At 38.5% G+C, this 13,860-nt stretch overlaps 1 protein-coding gene across 1 annotated transcript in view; it reads left to right on the top strand.

Moving 5' to 3' along the window:
- lrrc9 (leucine rich repeat containing 9) overlaps positions 1 to 13,860 on the top strand; it is a 215,435-nt gene that overhangs the window by 36,569 nt on the left and 165,006 nt on the right. Inside the window, 2 exon segments of the mRNA XM_051920105.1 lie at positions 4,190 to 4,255; positions 7,414 to 7,632. Coding sequence (XP_051776065.1) covers positions 4,199 to 4,255; positions 7,414 to 7,632 — 276 coding nt within the window. The 5' untranslated portion in view covers positions 4,190 to 4,198.

The following is a 13,860-nucleotide window of genomic DNA, read 5'->3' as shown; positions in this document are numbered from 1 at the left end:
TAACTTGGACAATAAACATAAGCAATTAGAATGTGTCTTTATAAACCATACAACCTGATAGTGCTACTGTAAATGTTTAGTTTCATGCAATACAAAAACTTGTAGTTACACTCAAGTCTCTCTGGTCAGCTCTGTTCAGGTCATCATCTGGTCTGCTCTCTTCTCAGACAACTCATCATCTGACTTTATACAACTTTCTTCCTTAGTGGCCTGTCTCAGTCACATTTGCTGGGCTCATAAATCTAAAACCTGTCCATCCTCCAAGCTTTCTTCCTGGAGTGGGACGGGTCATAGAATGTAAAGTGTCCCTGCACATCTGGTCAGCTCTTCCCATACCAAAAGGTCTTATCTGATCTGGTAAGCCGTTAATGTCTCCGAGCAGGAACTGGCTTCATACAGCTTTTTAAAATTAGACTTTAACTTTCCTGCCTGTTTAAATATTTTAAAATATTATATTGTTATTTATATAAAAAACATTAATAACCTATTCGCTCTTCATTACAAGAGTACAATGAAATTCTTACATGCATGTGCTAATAAACATGCAACACGTTGACGCTTTCCAGTGCCTTGGAGGAGAAGGCACCTGTCCCGTCAGTTTTAGGAACCAGGACACAGACCTTCACCCATATTGACTGCAAGTGAAATTTAGACTCCACAGTAAAGATGCACTGTGTGTCTGTGTGTGTCAGTGTGTGTATTTTGTTAAAACCCACCTAAACACAGGAGAACATGCAGATTTCACAGAAATAATGAAACAGCTATGATTTGAACCTAGGAATCTGGTGAGACAGCACTAAGCACCACAACATTCATATTTTAGTCATCGAACAGTTAGTGATCTTTTTATTCTTGTAGGTATGTTTACATGTTTACAATGATAAATTTAAAGTTGATAAATGTGTATGTAATGCACATGAAACATACACTTTAATATGCTGTATTTATTCTTGATATTTGCAGATGCTGACAAGGCCATTTATTGATTTCCAAACCCTGAGAGTTAATTTTTTTGCGGGAAGTTGTTACTTTGTCCTTCCAAATACTACTGAAGCCACTACTTGAACTGTTTTCCATCCATCCATCCATTATCCAACCTGCTATATCCTAACTACAGGGTCACGGGGGTCTGCTGGAGCCAATCCCAGCCAACACAAGGCGCAAGGCAGGAAACAAACCCCGGGCAGGGTGCCAGTCCACCGCAGGGCACACACACACACACACACACACACACACACCCACACACCAAGCACACACTAGGTACAAGTTAGGATCGCCAATGCACCTAACCTGCATGTCTTTGGACTGTGGGAGGAAACCCATGCAGACACAGGGAGAACATGCAAACTCCACGCAGGGAGGATCCAGGAAGCGAACCCAGGTCTCCTCACTGCGAGGCAGCAGCGCTACCCACTGCGCCACCGTGCTGCCCTGAACTGTTTTAATAACAGAAATATAGAAGACATTTTTGTAATGTATATATGTCATTTCTACAACTATATTTGTGCCACAGCTGTACACATGTTATAGTAACATTTCACATTTTCATTCAATAAGTAATACGTAATTAAGATATTAAAAATGTTCTGTCTGTGGGTTTTCTGTGTCTTACTCCTACATGTTCTGGAAGCATTTTTGTACATTATGCCAAAGGGCAGACATTCATGGATGTGTGATGCTGCAGGCTGCATAGATAATATCTACAATAACATTATAATAATGATTAATTTAGGACATCAAAATCAAAACTTATTTTCTGCAACCTGCAAAGCTAGTGGTTTAATAACATTCCAGGGCTAATGTTGATGCTGAAATCCTATTCAGAAAACAAGCAGATGTTTCTATCTACATAGAGAACAATTTGGCAGGCTAGCTATACAGAAGAAGAAAAATAAACACAGCCATGTGTTTTCATAAAATGATGCCGCAGTTCATCACTCAGTCTGAAATTTTAACTCTTTTAGTATACAAGAATGACAGCTATCACACATGGAAGCATGGAGGACCCACATAAAGAATCTTGTCACTTCTGCTCCACCTATGGCTCTGTCTCTTCGGGCTCAGAGGGATAAAAATCCACTTCCTGCTCAGTCCGGTGTCATTTGTCATCTGGCTGGAGCCCCATCTCTCTGTTTGACAAATGGTCCTTTATCTTTATAAAACGTATGTTAGAACTTTTGTTGCTTTGTCATTTTCAGTCTAAACATTGACTAAATTTGAGGCCAGGTATTTTCACTGATCTACCTAGGAATTCCTGCTGGCTCTAATTTTCTAACTTAGCTGGATCTTCCAGAAAAATGGGCAACATCTTTTGGAGTGCCTTTTCCTTAAAGTCTGGTCAAAGGTGTGACTTGCTAGCAACTAGGGGGCATCTGTGATTGAAAGCCAATTATGGACAATTTACTATAGGTTACCATTACTAGAAGGGGAAAACGGAGACGGATAGCTGAAAACGACCAATGAAATGAGCAGAATAAGCCAGCTGACAGTGACAAACTGGCACTATTTTTTTATGATGGAAGAGACTTGATGATGTTAAAAATAAATTTAGGTGTATCAGTAATGAGGAATGACAGGTTGATATGCAGGTAATTTTTTGGGTGCCAAACCAGATGTCCCCATTTACTTAAGGTTTTTAAACAAAAATAATGAACGATGGCACTCAAATGAAACAGAAAATGCTGCCACCGTAACAATGCGGCTTAATTGTTCTTAGTGGTTTCTTCAGCTGCTATTCGGATGTGGAGCTTTTTTGCTTGGGTTGCTTAGACAACAAGTGACGTCTCCTTCCAGGCTGTTGCGCTTTTATGGCCCAGGGACCAGAAGGGGTGGAGTCAGTTGCCCTCACTGGCCAGTTTCTCTGCACTATGAAGGAAGGAGAAGACAAGACAGTTAGTGGCAGCGCCCACTCTCTGTTCGGGGTGGTATCACATACCTGGAAGGAACTCAGAGTGTGAGCCTCTGACATGCATGCATCACACGGGTAGCAAATTTACTGGTTTAAAAATGCATCTTTTTATTTTTACTTGAGTGAAAGTAAAACATGTTGTTCCCAAAAACTACTCTGAAAAACAGAATTTTCCCAGACGCATACTTAAATACAAGTAACAGAGTAAATGAAAGTGCTACTACCCATCTCAGGGTGTAACCTACTTCTTCCATTGCTGCTGAATAAGCTTTCATATTCCCTTCAGTAAAATGTTTCTTCTTGACCATCACCTGACTCAAGACAGAGTGGTGGCTCTGAGACTAAGGATCTGAGCTGGTATCTGGAAGGATGCTGTTTCAAATCCTGTTACTGCCAGAAGGGGCCCTACTCTTTTGGGCCCTTGAGCAAGGCCTTTACCCTGATGATTGCTCCATTGCTGTACAATGGCTGATCCTGCCCTCTGACCCCCAAAGGTCACATGAAAAGACAGTTTCCCCTTGGGGATTAATACAGTATACTAAGTACATTTCTTCATTGTCTACTATATTTTAGGTGTAATTTGTGGAAAAATTCTAGATTCTTGCCCTCATCTGTGATCTCCTACATTGCTAATCTGCTCAGTCTTTTGCACTAGTGAAGTTTGGGCACTGGCAGATGTCAAGACTTTTTGTGATTCACAGGATGAATCAGTGGGGCCGCTGAAATCTGCAACACCACGACTTTCCACTGCATCATCTCTTGGTCATTTTACATAAAATGCCAGCTGTGGACAGAAAGTCACTCACTATGTTATATATTGCCTTTCACAGCACACCGTCACAATTAAAATATTCTCACACTCCATCAAAAATATATAACACTTAAAACCGACTCATCCAAAGGCAAACCCCAACCCAGCGAAGGACTCGCCATGCCTGAGCTGATACTGATTTCATGTTTATCTTACATTTTCAGTCCTTGGCTTCAATCGAATATCCCTGGTTATAGAGCTGCTTACGTCACATTGCCCTTTTCCTCTTATGACACACTCAGACTGCTTGCTGTATTTCCTCAACCCATCTGGCAAGGCTGCCTTTTTAATTCATGCCCATGCTGTACAATTTGTTCTTTAGTAATTATGTAATTGAAGCTCTTTGACGGGTTGTCTGTTTAGTAAAAACAAAAATTGATGCACAGCAGAGGACGCATGGCTGTGTCTCGCTTGTGCCACTGTACTGTTGTTCCACCAGCCCTTCCTAATAGCTGCCTTTCTTTACACAGACTTCAAAAATGACACCAAGTGAAAAGCACAAACTGTATGCAGATGAAGAAATCCTCAAAGAGCTGGTAAGCCGCCTTTTTATTCCCTCTCTTTCTTTATTTACGCCGTGAAAAGCAATTTGGAATGCTTTCTAACTTCATCATGTTTTCAGAAGCATGTGTTCAGTGCTTAAATATGCTTATTCATGCAATATTTGCATATTTTAATCTAATTGTTGGTTTCTTTGTCTTGCATTTCCTTTACTATAATAATCTGTGAGGAACTTGTTATTATTTTTTTTATTAAGAAGGGCTGAAATTATTGATTTGGATACATCAGTCAGGTCTATCCTTATAATGTGTCGCATAACCGTGAGTTACTAAAGTGTGTTTGTGTTTGTAAGAATAGTGCTGCACTTCATCCTGAAAGGTGCTATAACATTTAGGCAGTTATAGGCCCAAATTCCACCTTTGTCTGATTTGCTGAATTTGCAATAATCTTCTAAATAAATATTTACATCCCTTCATCTTTTAAAACTACTTCTCCTAGGCCAGGCTATGAGAAGCCACAGTGTAACCTGACAACAGTTAGCAGAAGGCAGGGAGCTGCCCTGGATTGGATATGTGTGGACTATATATAACTGTTACATTTTGTGCTGTTCTTGTACTGTAAATCTCTTAGGTAAGGTATTCATCACAAAAGATGCTATATAAAATAGATTATTTAGTTGCCAAGTAATGCACAAGTGGCTGAATGTTCTGTTAAATGTTTCATTTAAAGAGTTTTGGGAAGGTATTCAGTATGAAAGGCATGTAGGAAATTGGAGTGTGTGGCACTAGGAAATTGCATCTTCATCAGCAATAAACTGCTGTAGTTATGCAGGAAAGAGAGTTCTTTTTATCTCAATAAACTATTATTCTCCAGGAAAAAAAAAACAGCTTTTGAAAGTCTTCGCCCACCCTGCCAAGTGGACAATCAATCACTTTTATATCTTCATGTATCATGGGAATTCTGATAAGTTCTGATCCATTACAAACTGTGTAATTATTTTTGCAGTATTAGATGTTATCACCACAGTAGCTGAAGACCTATCCAGGTCTGGATTTAAAACACAATTAAAGTCTCTAGCCATTATTATTTTATGAGTGTTCACATTATGAATAGATGCAAATACATTTTGAATGCAATGTCTATCATCTACGTTAGGTGCATAAATATTTATCAGAATTACTTTAGTATTAAATAAATTGCCCATCACCATGACATATTGCTCTTCAGGATCACATATTATGTCTGACACTGCAAATGGGATAGTTCTGTGTATTAAGATTCCCACAACCCTAGTTTTCTTTGTATAGTTAGAGTGAAAGTATGGCCAGTACAATCCTGTTGTAACCTAAACTGGTCCTAACTTATTATGTGAAATTCCTATAAAATGGCAATTAAATGTCTTAAGTGAGTGAATACTTTCTTTCTCTTTAATTCATGATTCAGACCTTTGACATTCCAGATCACAAAGTTCACTGTTTATTCATTAAAAACATTGCTTCTGAACTTTTGTTGACATTTTGTATTCTAAGTTAATGTACTACATTTTTACTTATGATAGCTTTGACCCGTTTCTCCCTCTGTTTGTATTTCTCAGCACCAAATGGAAATTGTGTTAACTATTTTGAAGATTTTATAGCCACAGATTGTCCCATTTGAATGATCTTTGATCCCAGACTAAGTTTAGGTTTTCAGTGTATAATTGGATAATATACAAATGGAAGATATGCATTCCAGTTGACAGAAATACTTGTCTGTGCATTTCTATTACTCTTTATTTTGCTGTTGTTATACTGTAACTTAATTCTACTTTGTAACTGTATGCAATTTTGAGTTTGTTATTAACGAATTGTCAATAATTGTGCTGGTTATCTGCCTGCTATCATTGTAATTAATGCTGAAAAGTTACAGTTCTTTTTATTGTGGACACATGCTGGAACTAAGCTTCTGAGGTACTCAGTCTGAATTTTCCTATTTGGTGAGTGTTCTTTAATAGTTAGGCTTTGAAACAAATGTAACACATGTTAAGTTAAGCTGACTAGCCTCCGAAGTTTTTGTTCTAAAACGTATGCTAAGGAATAGTGCTTAGCCTTGGAGGTTATTTTTATAATATATGCTAAGAAAGTTCTTTAACCCCTTAGATATTATTGTAAACCAAATGCTAGTTAAACAGCACTTAACCTCTGAGGTTACAAGTAGAATGAAACTGTTAACGATAGTCGTATTGCTTTCTAGGGGTATATAAACTAAAGCTTTGCAAATGGTTGTAAGTCCAGCTAACTCAAAATTACATTAACTTATAACTTATTTATATCATAAAGGTAAAATTGATGTCTTACACCAAAAGCAATAAATGAGAGGTAGATTAATGGTCTATGCTCCTTTTCGATCATTGGTTAGGAGATACAATGCAGTAGTGAAACTAGGTGAGTTGAAATGTAACATTAGCCTAAACTAATGACCAGGTAAAAACACCTACAGGCAGTATATGAAACAAGCATTATTTACTTGTCAGTGAATTGAAATAATATAGAGAGAGCCAAACAGTTTATAGCATTATTTTCCCTTTTTAAATATTGCATTTTAAGTACTTTGGGCGTGGTGGCCACCATGTAAGGGGCAGTAAAATACAGAGACTGCTTGGTTGCCAACTAATTAAAATGATGCAAGGTTATGCCCAAAACTCATTGGGACTAAGTTAACGTTGGAAGGTGATAAGTAACATTGAGACTATTTGTAAATTGAGAATACATGTACAGTTGGTAGCTTTCCAGTATTCCTCTCCTTTCTTGACTTTAGGTGATTTGGGATTGTTAAATGGGCCTGTGTGTGTTTGTGTATTCACTCTGTGCTGGACTGGTGCCTTCATCCACTCGGCACCTTTCACCCTGTGATTGCTGGGATAGGCTCCAGCTTTCCTGTCAATCTGCCCTGGATAATTGTTTTCAGAAAATTAATGAATGAAGGAATAGATGGATGGATGGATGGATATAGTAAATACTTTTTGGTGATGTCCACCGTGAAGAGTTTCTACACAAACTTTCCAGAAGTCACTGAAGTCAAGTGTTTCTACATTGCCATTTTGCCTGGTATGGTAGCATTTCAGAAATTTTGGCCTGTGGTGCTTAGTGATTCCAAAATGCACCTGCTTGAGTATTTTGTATTTGATACTATCTGATTTTTGTTTTGTGAACAGTGTGTTGGCAACGGGATTTTATACGACAAAGTCTCTCAGGATGGCGAGAGTGTTTCTGTGTTGGAGATGTTCTTCTCTGGCTATCCCCGCATGGTTGGACTCTCATATTTTCCCAAACTGAAAACTCTCATGCTGGTGGGACAAAGCATTCGACGTATTGAAGGGCTGGACAACTGCCCTCTGCTCAGGGAGCTCTGGATTATTGAATGTCAACTAACGGTGAGTGAACATTAAATTTTGATGTTTTTTTTCCAATTTACTTGTTTGTTTTTTATTATGTGAAAATGTCCACTGCATTTTTAGCACGTTAATCTCTTTTGTATTTGCTTTGTTACCATTCTGCCTTCTTTGAGAAAAGTCTGCTGTGTGTTTCTTATTACCACTGGCAGAACAGCTTCCACATTTTCCTTTTGTAAAGCTTTAAAAATAAATTTATTTACTGTGAAAAAAATAAAAGCACCATAGAAACATTTTATTTAATTAAAGTGCACAGTTTCCCATTAGAAGTCTCCTTTTGGTCTGATCCCAGGTGTGGTCCTCCTTTTTCCATTTATCACCCACTTCAGTCTTGGAATCTTTGGACACTGTCTGGGATAGTCTGAGCAATGACAGAAGCGGGTTAAGAACTGGCTTGTGTGTCTCTGACACTGGTTTTTAACACTTACATTTCTTCCTATGTTCATAACAATTTATAGTTTTTGTTGCCCTTCCTTTTAATGCCACGCTCTCTGACTTTGATGCCAGGCTGTTGTAATACGTGTTGAATGTGGTTTTGTGTTGTCTTGCTAAAATAAGCAGACATCCCTGAAGAAGACGTTGTCTAGATGGCAACGTATGTTGCTCCAGAATGCATATGAACCCTTCAGCATTAATGGTGCCTTCATAGATGTACAAGTTTCCCAAGACTTGGGCACTAACAGCCCCCCATACCATAACAGAAGCTGGCCTTTGAACTTGGCATTGGTAACAATTGTGATATCATCTTCCTGTTTGACCCAGAGAACACAATGTTCATTTTCTCCTATAAACAAGTTGAAAGGTGGGCATGTCAGACCAGAGCACACAATTCTACTTTGCTTCAATCCAACTCAGAAGAGCTTTAGCCCAAACAAGTCACTGGCATTTCCGGATGGTGCTGAGTTATGGCTCACTGTTTGCTTAGTGTAGTTTTAGCTTGCATTTGTAGGTGCTGCGATGAGCTCAGTTTACTGACAACAGTTTTCCAAAGTATTCCTAAGCTCATGTGGTTACATTCGTTACAGAAGAATGACATCTTTTATACAGAACTGTCTGAGGGCTTGAAGATCACAGGCATTCAATATGGCTAAGGGACCTTGTCTTTTACTCATATCAGTTTCCCCAGTTCAGTGAATCTTTTAATGATGTTATACACTGTAGATAATGAAATTCCTGAATTATTTTGCAAATGTTCTGTCCAAACTGTTCAACTAGTTCTGGGAATTATCCCATTTAATATAATAGAGGTGCAATACTATTGGCCTGGTGTTCAGGATGTGACCAGATGATCTACATTTCTGGCCTTGGTCACAAGCGACTTGAGTTAACTTATGTTACAGCTGTATACAGATATTCCCCAGAGGTGGGACACAGACAGGTTAAGTGACTTTCTGAAAGCTATAAAGTGTGGAAAAGTTGGTAACTGACCTGGTAACCTTCTGGTTTAAAATCCATTGTCTTTACCACTACAACATATTACCTGCTTTTGGTGTACTGTTGGACTTCATTTACACAAAATTCCGGTATTATTCTTTGCTTTCATCATTTAATGTCAAACTGATGGTTCTCATCTTCTAAACTGCATTCAAACCCTGGCATTATCAGCATCTGTGATCTCCAATTTGCTGGTTCTTCCATACAGTCATATGAAAAAGTTTGGGAACCCCTCTCAGCCTGCATAATAATTTACAGTACTTTCAACAAAAAAGATAACAGTGGTATGTCTTTCATTTCTTAGGAACATCTGAGTACTAGGGTGTTTTCTGAACAAAGATTTTCAGTGAAGCAGTATTTAGTTGTATGAAATTAAATCAAATGTGAAAAATTGTCTGTGCAAAAATGTGGGTCCCCTTGTAATTTTGCTGATTTGAATCCATGTCACTGCTCAGTGCTGATTACTTGCAACACCAAATTCGTTGGATGAGCTCGTTAAGCCTTGAACTTCATAGACAGGTGGGTCCAATCATAAGAAAAGGTATTTAAGGTGGTCAATTGCAATTTGTGCTTCCCTTTGACTCTCCTCTGAAGAGTGACAGCATGGGATCCTCAAAGCAACTCTCAAAAGATCTGAAAACAAAGATTGTTCAGTTTCATGGTTTAGGGGAAGGCTACAAAAAGCTATCTCAGAGGTTTAAAACTGTCATATTCAACTGTAATGAATGTAATCAGGAAATGGAAGGTCACAGGCACAGTTGCTGTTAAACCCAGTAGGTCTGGCAGGACAAGAAAAATACAGGAGCAGCATATGAGCAGGATTGTGAGAATGGTCACAGACAACCCACAGATCACCTCCAAAGACCTGCAAGAACATCTTGCTGCAGATGGTGTATCTGTACATCGTTCTACAATCCAGTACAATTTGCACAAAGAACATCTGTATGGCAGAGTGATGAGAAAGATGCCCTTTCTGCACTCACGCCACAAACAGAGTCGTTTGTTGTATGCAAATGCTCATTTAGACAAGCCAGATTCATTTTGGAACAAAGTGCTTTGGACTGATGAGACATAAATTGAGTTATTTGGTCATAACAAAAAGCGTTTTGCATGGAGGAAGAAGAACACTGCATTCCAAGAAAAACACCTGCTGCCTACTGTCAAATTTGGTGGAGGTTCCATCATGCTGTGGGGCTGTGTGGCTAGTTCAGGGACTGGGGCCCTTGTTAAAGTCGAGGGTCGGATGAATTCAACCCAGTATCAACAAATTCTTCAGGATAATGTTCAAGCATCAGTCACAAAGTTGAAGTTACACAGGGGTTGGATATTCCAACAAGACAATGACCCAAAACACAGTTCAAAATCTACAAAGGCATTCATGCAGAGGGAGAAGTACAATGTTCTGGAATGGCCGTCACAGTCCCCTGACTTGAATATCATCGAAAATCTATGGGATGATTTGAAGCAGGCTGTCCATGCTCGGCAGCCATCAAATTTAACTGAACAGGAGAGATTCTGTATGGAAGAATGGTCAAAAATACCTCCATCAAGAATCCAGACACTCATCAAAGGCTATAGGAGGCGTCTAGAGGCTTTTAGATTTGCAAAAGGAGGCTCAACTAAGTATTGATGTAATATCTCTGTTGGGTGCCCAAATTTATGCACCTGTCTATTTTTGTTATGATGCATATTGCATATTTTCTGTTAATCCAATAAATTAAAAATGTCACTGCTGAAATTCTACTGTTTCCAAAGGGCATGTCATATATTAAAAGAAAGTTGCTACTTTGGAAGCTCAGCCAATGATAAACAAAAATCCAAAGAATTAAGAGGGGTTCCCAAACTTTTTCATATGACTGTATTTTCACATGCAATTTCATCGATTCACTTTTAATCGCTCCTCTTCTCTTTGCATTAACTCCACTGACCTTTCCATCTGATTGTGGAATATTATACATTTAACTTGATGAAATATCTGCATTCCCAAATTAATCCGACCAAATATGTAATTTGATCATCACAAATCATAATAGTGAAAGATAAGCTGGAAGTCTTTATTAGTCTACCATTAAATGCCTCAGATTATCACCTCTCTTCAGGGCAGTAGCAGGAGAGACAACGTCTTGCTAGAATTGGAATAATGCCAAGAAGATAAAGATATCAAAAATGGAGTATTTTTTATAACTAATAACTGCTTCTGGACCGTCCTCAACAGGTTTTTGTCACGTGTCGCAGTTGTGTCTCGCACATCTCACCATCTCTCTCTCTTTCCCTCTCGTTATTGCCCTTCTGTCAGTGAGTCTTCATCCCAGCTCTTTTCTTGTCTCCACACTCAATAGGACCTCTGGCCAGCTATCTCCGTCTTAAGGTCACAGCTGACAAAGCCATGCAGTGACCTCCTTTCTTGACTAAAGGGGCAGCTCCACCTAGCAACCTGTGGTATTCTTGTACACCAAGCCTCAGCAAGCCATTGAATCCAGCCCATGGTTCCACTCCACAATGTCAGGATGGACTGTTGTAATTTATGAACTTTCAGAGGACCAGGTGCAACAGTCTCTACTAGCCACTACAAATTGCTGACTTTCCACGCTAGCATGCTACATGTTACACTCCCTGTAAAAGGTCGAGTCTCTTTCTCTCCTTCTTTATTACACACTTTCTCTCTCTTTCTGTTCCTGTAGCCAAGAGTTTGATCAGGACTGTGTCATGTTGGTGATGTCCTTTCTCCTCAAAAACTCTCATCCTTCAATATCCATCCATTATCCAACCTGCTATATCCTAACTACGGGTCATGGGGGGTCTGCTGGAGCCAATCCCAGCCAACACAGGGCACAAGGCAGGAACAAACCCCAGGCAGGGCGCCAGCCCACCACAGATCCTTCAATATGGTCATGTTTAATAGGACACTGTAGTCGATGAGATAATAGTCAAATGTGACTTTGAAGAGCTTCAATATAAAAACAAACAAAGCATGGCTATCACCATCAGGAACTGATCTGTGGAAAGAAGAAACCAAAGTAGAAGCTTTAGGTGCTAATGAGAGTTGTTTTTTTTCAGTAATAGTTGAAATTTTCATTACAAATGTCACGTGTTATAATAAAGAGTTTTCACAAAGGCAAAATTGTGGTAAAGCCTCCAAAGGAAGCTACCAAAGCAGGCCATGATCTTCACTGGTGTGTCCCACAGAGCCACACCTGAATTCAGCCAGGCCCCGAATTCCACCTACTGTCTTCATCCAGATCAGGCCCCAAAAAGGGGGAGCTAACAGAACAGCAGAAAATTTATCAAAATATTTTAATAAGCCCCACAGAATGGAGCATAACTGTAAACCCCAGGTTTGTGCAAAAAAGACAAACGAGAATCTTTGTAAATCAGGGATTTATTTACAAAAAGAGCAAAATACAAGGAAAAGCACAACAGAGCAAAATGAGGCACAACAAGTTGCCTAAAAGCAGTGCTAATTTTGACAATGCATTTTGATTTAGTTTTAGTCTTAGTCTTCTGACTAAATTGCATTTTAGCTTTAGTCACATAATTATTGTTAATTTTATTCGACAAAAAGTAAATTGAACAAGTTGAACAAAATTTTGATCACAATGGTGTCAGTTATGATGTCACAGGATTAATAGTAAGATTAAAAACAAACACAAAAGTGAATAATTGCACGATCTTGACAAAACCACTAAAGCACTGCTGTGAATTCTGGACTGAATCAGCATATTCTGCAAGACAACTTCAGGGTATCAGTCTATGAAAACAACAATAGTTCAAAACAGAAATACACATACAAGACTGAACAGCTGAAGCAGAGGACATTTTGGTATGGCATAGCTTACGTTTATACCTAAATCTGAAGTGTTGTGATATGGCCAGAAGGAAACAGTTGATACAAAATTAAAGACATTTGAGGAACTGATCTAAATATATTTAAGACAATGTATGGAGAAAGAACCATGATGAATAAACATTTGGGTTTACATTAGAATTGAGTATGAATTATTAATAAATCAATGGTATACATTGATATACACTTCTTAGTTCTAAATTAAGAAGTCAAAATATTATGTTATATCCAGCAGGAAGAGAGTATACTGTGGAAATCCAATTTAATTATTGCATTACACAGCAGAAAGACTCTCACAGGAGAACATGGCAATAAAGAAAGAACACAATTAGCTAATTTTTTAAAACAGTCCTAAACAGAAACTGCTGAAGGAAGTCAATGAAACAACACGATGTCTTCCAGTGCTTTAATAGCTCCTCTAGTCATCACATGTCTCTTCTTCAGGCAGCAGAATATAATTGTTTGAGACACAGGCAGACACAATTGCAATTCCTTTATCCCTTCATTGATGAGCTATGACTTTTAAAAGGTAGTGCAACAAATTTTAATGCTTTTGTGGTACCTTGTTTTGAAAGTATCTACTATTAATTAAGAAGGAAAAAAAACAGGCCATGTTGACTAAAATTTATGAGCAGGCATATTCCATCTATCCTTAGTAACTTTAACTCCTGTCAGCAAAAAGAAGGAAAGGAAAAGAAAAAGAAAGCTCAGCTTGCTCTCAGTATGAAGTTTCGGAGCCCCGCTGCTTCTTCGTGCTCAGCTAATCCTTAGGCTCTTTAAAGCAAACCAGCTGTAGCAGCTTCTGCTTTCAGCTAATACATTTAATGCTGCTAACTTTGTGATCATAGTTTTATAGTAAACCAGGCTCTGAAATATCACACTTAAAAGCTTTTATTCTTTTCTGAAGTTAAATTTATATATTTAATATATGC

Source organism: Erpetoichthys calabaricus, chromosome 16 (assembly GCF_900747795.2).
Source record: "Erpetoichthys calabaricus chromosome 16, fErpCal1.3, whole genome shotgun sequence".
NCBI classification, from domain to species: domain Eukaryota; kingdom Metazoa; phylum Chordata; class Cladistia; order Polypteriformes; family Polypteridae; genus Erpetoichthys; species Erpetoichthys calabaricus.
The sequence above is the reverse complement of the archived record's forward strand: the minus strand, read 5'-3'. Positions and strand labels throughout refer to the sequence as shown.